General features: G+C 39.0%; 1 protein-coding gene across 1 annotated transcript; it reads right to left on the bottom strand.

The window, feature by feature from the left end:
* Nucleotides 1-2,773: 2,773 nt before the first annotated feature.
* On the bottom strand, nucleotides 2,774-7,445 carry LOC149735263 (serine/threonine-protein kinase PLK3-like). Its single transcript, XM_089878137.1, has 10 exons — nucleotides 6,767-7,445; nucleotides 6,090-6,329; nucleotides 5,746-5,957; nucleotides 5,529-5,673; nucleotides 4,635-4,784; nucleotides 4,239-4,578; nucleotides 3,974-4,172; nucleotides 3,758-3,917; nucleotides 3,484-3,648; nucleotides 2,774-3,230 (listed from the first exon to the last, which is right to left on the bottom strand). The coding sequence occupies exons 1-10, from the start codon at nucleotides 7,361-7,363 to the stop codon at nucleotides 3,039-3,041; spliced, it is 2,400 nt and encodes a 799-aa protein (XP_089734263.1). The 5' UTR covers nucleotides 7,364-7,445; the 3' UTR covers nucleotides 2,774-3,038.
* Between the last annotated feature and the right edge of the window lie 222 nt (nucleotides 7,446-7,667).

Here is a 7,667-nt window from a genome sequence, read left to right as displayed (position 1 = left end):
GCACCAACGGTGGATTTTATCGCCGCTTTCATACGTTAGTCCTTTTTTTTCGCACGACATTAGGAAACCTTCCAAGCACAGACTCTTACTTTTAGAGTCAATTTATTCATATATTTCTAGTGGTTTACTAATGGTTCGTTTGCCTTGTTGAGTATCTGTTTTCATATTTTAATTGTCCATTCTAACTTGGCTAACGATCTTGTAGGGCGTGGTATTTTAAGAGCTTCTTACTCTTGTACTTTTTTACAGGAGTATGAATAAATATAACTTACTATATCCTCGTGTGGTCGGAAACGACTGTTTCATACATCTCGTGCGAGCTTACAGGTTACCTTGTATGTTTGTTAACTCCAACTGTTACTACTTTACTGACTACCTAGCGCCATCGTCTGATTGGCTTATATAGTGGGGGTGGGGAAGATGGGGGTATATAAATTAAGTTATAGACAACGGTCGTTTTTTTTCCTTACGATAAAAGTGCAGTCGTGTTCGAGTTAAACCCAAGCTCCTTACAATGTTACTTTGTGGGTAATTCATTTTTTTATGTATGGCTGATAGTTAGGACAACCAATTAGTGACCACTGGATTGGAGAAATTGCCGGTAAGTATAGCTTGCCCAAGAACACATACGCCCACAATGGTAGCCGTGACGAGCCTTGAACCGAGCATTACCTGTAGGTTACAGACAGGCGCGCTAATCACTTTGCCGGGTGTAGACGTTATAGTTCCTTGGCCAAGAAGATGCAGCTCCTTGGTGCGTTTTGCAACTGTCTACGTTTGCTTCATGCACTCAAAGCCAGCTGCGGATACTCGTTGGCTTTGGTTTGGAAATCAGAGCCGAGATGTGTAAATGGGAAAATAGACAGGGTTCAATATGACTTAAATTATAGATCCAATTAACCAAAAATAAAACCCATAAGTTGCAGATATTAATATAAAAAAAGTAACTTGTGTCCGTGCGGGTTTTTAACTTTGAACGTTTGGCTTTTAGGACAATTATTTGCACATTAGGGGTGTAGAAGCTAGGGTTTAACTCTTACGCGTCTGCAGTCTTAACCGTAACCAGTAAGCGACTGAAGCGTTTATAACCTGATTAATGCTCCACTTGTTGAATATGTACAAATGTATTCATAAAAGAACAATCCAGCAGAGCCACATACATGGTACAAACAATATCGGCGACAATAAACAGAGAGGTCGAAATTAAAACAAGTTTTGCTAGAGTAAAAGAGTTCGCATTAAAACGCTGCAAACAATAAAAATAAAGACAACTGATATCTAATTCTAAACCACACAACAAACGTAAGGATAAAAGAGAAAATAAAAATATCAAAGTTCAGTGGCCACGTGGTTGCGCTAGAGTGGCTAGACAGTCAGCAGGGTTGTAGTTTTAAAGTTAACCGGTGATAATGCAAATAAAATATACCAATTAAATAACAAGATTATAGATTTAAATTTTGTCACAGGCTCTTACAGATGAGTTATGAGAAGTGGCTTAGGCGAAAAACAGTGTTGCACTGTCCGGCGCCGTGGTATAGTGGTTAGCGCGCCTGCCTGTAACCCAGAGGTAATGGGTCCAAGGCTCGATGCTGCTACCATTGTGGGCGTATGTGTCCTTGGGCAAGACACTAAACGGCAATTGCTCCAACCCAGTGGTTACTAATGGGTTGTCTAAATTATCAGAAATACATAAAAAAAGAAAAATTTCCAAAAAAATAATTACCCACAAAGTAAGATACATGGTAACTCGTAAGCTGGCACGAGGTGTTAAACCCGTGTGATAACGACTGTCGTTTTCCGGCCACGCGAGGATAAAGTAAGCTACATTCATTACATTCATTACATTCAATAACAAATTTGTGGCAAAATATAAACATTTTATAAGTTATTATTAATTTCAAACAATAATACCATTTCTTCATAAACTAACAAACTGTAGGTAACTATGTTAGTTGGGTAGAGTGTTAAAACTTTTGCAAGACGTAATATCTTTTAATGTGTTATAATTTATATTTCTTTAAAATGTTGTCAATCCATAAATAGAGGATAGTACAAATGTATGGTATACTGTATCACCAAAAATCCTCTTATACTTTAATTTTTGAAATTTGGCAATTATGCCTAAGTATCCCATATTACCCCACTTTAATAAAGTATAGTTACCTTTTACACAAAAATATGCATGTCTATGTATACATGGGTAAAACCTAAATGGGCATTTTAGGTAATTATTGATAAATTTTATTACTTTTTATTTTAAATTTATTAAGGGTGAACTGAAATAAAAGTTTACAAATAGTTAATATTGAATTACATATAGAAGGAACGAGTACTTCTTGATTGGGCAAATGAAATTCTTTTGGCGATATCTCTACAAGGGCTAAATATATTTTAATACATTTTTCTACGCAGTAAATATACTTGTAACCGCGGCTTTTGGATAAAGATTTACGTTAAAAATGAAGTAAACAAGCATTGCGTTATAACACATGGTGTAATCATGTTGTAGCTTCAAGAAAAATGTCGCGCTTAAACGAGTACCTATGGACCTATGACGTCACCGGTGCAAATGTAAGTGATGATAACTCGATTAAAAGTATGATTCGGAAAAGCCATATATGGTCTAAACTAAACAGACACATTGACGCTGCTCGTTAATAGCACCGACCTTCATTTAATTCGGAGCGAGCAATCAACCGTTAGACACTATTATACCTATCAGTCGGGTGAATAATAGATCTCTTCACTATACGCATACCAAAACACGGATATATAACATAATTGATGGCAAGATGTATTAAACGTGTAAATGAAAACGAAGAAAATAAATAAGTTAGGAAAACAAAGTAGGAAAATAGAAAAAAGTAGCTTGTCGTTGTTTTTCAACAAAAAAAGATAAAATATTTTTTATACTTTTCGCATCTATTGATTTTGTTGACAATGAAATAAATAATGGCAGCATAGTCGTGCTATGCGTTGTTACGTCACAGCAGATTTACAAGTACGGCAGCTTCACATAAATAATCATTGCACCATTTTTACGTGGATAGTTTGTCAACATTTAGATTGGGGTGAGCTTGTGATGAAACTGCACAGAATGGATGCGAGGAACATTCAACATCCGGGAAAAGGTTATGGAAGTGATCGTGAAGAAGGGGGAGCCGGGATTTAATTGACGTTGGAGCTTGATCGTTGAAAGTTGTCGTCGTGTAGGTGGATGTTTGGCGGTTCTGGTAAAAAATGAAATATTGGAACGCCTTACTTTAGAGTCGCGGGTCTACGGTTATATAATTCGGTAAAAATCATTGCTTAATAGGACAACAAATGAGAATACAAACATGTCCCATCTTACTCCACCTCACTTTATGTAGGTTGTGTTGATATTCTCAATAAACAAAAACAAACCCCGAATGAAAATGTTTGTGTAACACTTTAAATATTTGTTTAACATAGCCCATAACAAAAAAAATAATGAGAACCAACCTCGTCTACGACGGTTATTTTCATGGCAGATCTTCTGTGGATTGACGTTATGTTCATTTTAACATGGTCCGTACAATAGTTGACTTGGAGCGTCCCATCATTCAGGTACATTAACACATAATCATCGGTGCGGAACCAAGTTAACATACGAGCGTTACTCGTCTGCTATAAATACAATGTAATGCGTGAACATCATGGTGTAGCAACATATTATATAACATCGCGCAATTATATAAACGTGTTTCCACCAAATTCAAACAAAAATAGCTGGTACCTGTTGTTGCTGACGTACATCGGTGTTATGACGTAGTTTAGTGTCCATGTAATGCGTAAAGTTGTTCAACATGTTCGCGTATCTTTCCAAACATGGTGGGACGGAATCCACGGAAAACCGGATAGCATTGGATTGTTCGTTCGACGCGTATTCGATTACTCTGTAACATCACACGTGTTAAATCGCGCATGTGACAAATGATAATCGACTACTTACTTTCCACCGGGAAGCATCGAGATGTGTTTTCCGTCGTTGAATAGAACACACACGCGACCATTGGCGAGTTGGTATCCGAAACCGTAGCGGTTTGAGTAATCCACCCACTTACAAACCCACGTTGAAGCTGCAGCTGCTCCGGGCTGATTTTGGCAAGCCACGTTTACAGTGGCTGACGACTTTCTAATCGGTTTGTTGTCTGATAAATTAAAAACGTTTGAAATATGAATATACAAATAAAAACTAAAAATAAAATTTGTCTTACTCGATTCGGGTTGTTTTCCTTCGGTTTTCTTGTCAAACAAGGTGGAAGCTGCTGCTCGAACATATTTCCGGGGAGATGGAACACGAAAATGGCGTTGTAGTTTGCATGCTATAAGTTTTACTGGACTCTTGGTGGTCGGGACGTCAACACAGGCAGGCGAAGCTTCGTTTTGTTTCGTGTCTTCTTTACTCGGGATCGAACCTTCGTTGGTCTTCGAACCGACGATCGTGCACGATTTGCATTCCGTGGAACTATTAGATACGTGGCCTAAACCGTTGCCGTGGAAACTTAGTGTGTAAGTTTTCGAGATGGGTGTGGAGATACTGGATGTCTCAGAATGCTGTAAATGTATCGCATGTTAGGACTCGTGTACAACATTCATGACAATATACGAACCTTTGTAAAGAACGCATGGGACGATACTTGGCTAAGCGTGGGTCGCATTTTTGGTTTATGACGTAACATCCAACGTAACAAATCTGCCGCTTCTGTCGACACAGTGGAAGGTATGCGGTAACTATTCTTTAAGATACATCGGTAAGTCTCCTGAAATATAAGATATTTGTACAATTACTAGTGGTTGGGAAATTTAGGGCGAAATCTGCAATAAGAGAAATTTCTCCCAAACAAGGCAGCTGCTGAAGATACACCAAAAGATCACAAACGTATTAACATAATCCTCTTAAAGGGCTGAAACTATCGTTGCAACACAAGTTAAGCTTGTTTTGAAAACAACATAACCCAAATTAATTAAAGTTTGATTCGACAAATGTGCAAACAAATCAATGGAGAGTTTACAAAGCATGAAAACAAAATATAAATCATGCCGAACTAGATTGGTGGCTCGGGATTTTTGTTCTGGAATGACTCACAACACGCGGTTTTTTTGAGGAAATGACGACTTTAGATATTGAACTTACGCATATATGCGTACAAGCTAGACAACGTTACGCGAATGTGACGCATTTGGAGACCAGCTCAACTGTGACGCACGCGGAGAATCAAAATAACACAGAGGAACGATTCTCGAGCTATTGTGTTACAATTGAAGTAGACGCCGACCAACGCAACTATAGACGGACCGCGGGTTTAGGTCATCCTGAGATTTCCGCATTCTTTAACTATCGTGTTCTTTATGAATCACCAGACACCCGGGGTGCGACTATTTGTCTACACTCTGCAGCGACGTTTGAACATTGGTTTCACGAACTTCGTGACTACGTTTTGGTCATTTTGGTAATATTAACTTGATACATAAATTAGTGAACAAATATTATTATAAATTCTTACCCTTAAGCAAGAAGTTTCAAAGGGTGGCTTGCCAACCAACAAAGTATAGAGTAAACAACCTAGCGCCCAAACATCGGCCTCTGGACCGTGACCCTGTCTTTGAAGAACCTCTGGCGCGATAAAGTTCGGCGTTCCGCATATTGTTCTAAACAAAACAAACAATTGCTCGACATCTGATGCTTTAATGGATTGTATGCGATAGTAACGTATTACTTACTTTTTCTTTCCCCATTCTACAAGTGTTGCAAGACCAAAGTCTCCAATCTTGACCGTCATGTCATCTGTGAGGAGTATATTTCCCAACTTTAAGTCTCTGTGGATTATCCCATTATCGTGAAGATGTGAAAGCCCGGATACGATTTGTCTTGCGATGCAGCAAACCTCCGCTTCACTCAGATATTGCTTTCTCCTTAGATATTGCGCTAGGCTCTGCACGCAACAAGCAGCTGTTTAGATTTTAACCTGTCACTGATACGCATCACAAACGATTTATAAAAGGCGAAACCCAGGAGGCTACCAATTTCAACAAAATTTGAGTGCTTCGCATTTTCAGAGCCTCACCTTTTTATTGCAAAGTTCCAACAAAATACAGATAAATTTTTCGTCTTCAAAGCTTTTGTGAAAGGCGACCACATTAGGGTGACCACGTGCCGCTTTTAATAATTTTACTTCAATGTCGACCTTTTCGCGCTGTTGCGGTCGCGACAGCCGCGATTTATCGATGACTTTCGCAGCAAAAATCATTCCAGAATCCTCAATGTCGCATTCTTCGATGACTTCGTAAACTCTAGCGAAGCCTCCCTAAAATCAAATTTTGCTATTAATAGTTACAATAACATTGAATAGAATTTAAAAGGCGAGAAATTGAAGCCACGAAATTGTATCCGGGGATTACGGACACGGAAATTTACTGATCTTTATCTATTTATTTGTGCAGTTCTGGGATATTTATAGCTTACAAGGCAAAAGTAGACGCCCCCGTGTCACGCCTTGTTAATGTAATTGAGAGTGCGCGCGATCAAGTGTCGTGAAAGAGCTGTGACGTCGCAACCACACATTTCTGAAGAAACAAAAACTACAAACATACCGACGTCTCTTATCCTGGGAACGCCTTTATTTGCCGATATACAAGTTTAATTATATTGGGAGGTTATTTTAATGTTCTGTAAATTGATTAACCAAGCAACGCCTACAACAAACTATTAAGCGAGAACGTTAAATATTTAAAACGAACAAACCTTTCCAAGCATACGTCTCTTCTGATAAACCTTTCCATTAATTGCATCATGGAGATATAGATGGTCATCTACTTCGTGTTTGCTGGTTGTGAGGGGTACGTGTTGGTGGGAACGACGTCGTTGTTGACACGACTGAGGTAGTTGTGGTTTCAAGTTGATTTTGTTGTGTAATAAAGTTGGTGCGGAATATGAGGGGTGCAGCAACTCGTGATAAACCGGACTTTCGTTATTGCTAGAAGAATAGCTCTGGGGATTGTCTAAAAAGCAAGGCTGGTTTCCGATATGAAGTACTTGACCGGGAACAACTTCAGATTTTCTTCGATTTCGCTCGTTAGTGTCACAGCACGATGATGGTGCGGATGAATATGCAGATGATGACGTATTTGCTGTGGTTGGCATGCTTGAATAACTTGATGAACCTCGTTGAATGGAGGAAGCAACCTCCAACAAACCACTGAAACCACTATCAAACTCTGACTTGGACGTTTTATTTAGTTCTGTGTTAGTTGCGAACTCTTTGCTTGGTATATCCGGACAGCCTTTACTTAGAGTTGTAGATTTAATTCCGTAACCGTTTTGGGAGTTTAGGTCACACATGTTCGCACAAAAACAACATAAATATCTTGCTGCGAAGTAAAAGTAAATAGTATTAGAAACAAAGTCTTTCCACTGAACTCGTCACACAACACTATACTCCACACACTACCTTCCACCAACTCAGACCAAAGTAAATATAGCAGTACATAGCAACGAGGCAAATATAACGCGTGTTTCGCTTGTGGGAGAGAAAACCTCTCACACGTCCTTCTTCTAATCGAAGAAATTGCCGGTTTGAAGCGCAATCTCTCGCGGCTAATACTCAGATGTTGCCCAAGTTGACGAAACTTGGAAATGCTTGGAA

The sequence above is a fragment of the Ciona robusta genome, chromosome 5 (assembly GCF_009617815.1).
Source record: "Ciona robusta chromosome 5, ASM961781v2".
Taxonomy (NCBI): Eukaryota; Metazoa; Chordata; class Ascidiacea; order Phlebobranchia; family Cionidae; genus Ciona; species Ciona robusta.
This window is presented reverse-complemented; position numbering and strand designations above follow the sequence as displayed.

What these genes read in the sequence shown, in the direction of transcription:
- LOC149735263 (XM_089878137.1), bottom strand. Translation starts at nt 7,363, where the DNA reads ATGTGTGACCTAAACTCCCAAAACGGTTACGGAATTAAATCTACAACT. An exon ending in GTAGAATGGGGAAAGAAAAA is followed by an intron (nt 5,674 to 5,745) that starts GTAAGTAATACG and finishes TGTTTTGTTTAG; the next exon opens with AACAATATGCGGAACGCCGA. An exon ending in AAATAACCGTCGTAGACGAG is followed by an intron (nt 3,231 to 3,483) that starts GTTGGTTCTCAT and finishes ATTTTTTACCAG; the next exon opens with AACCGCCAAACATCCACCTA.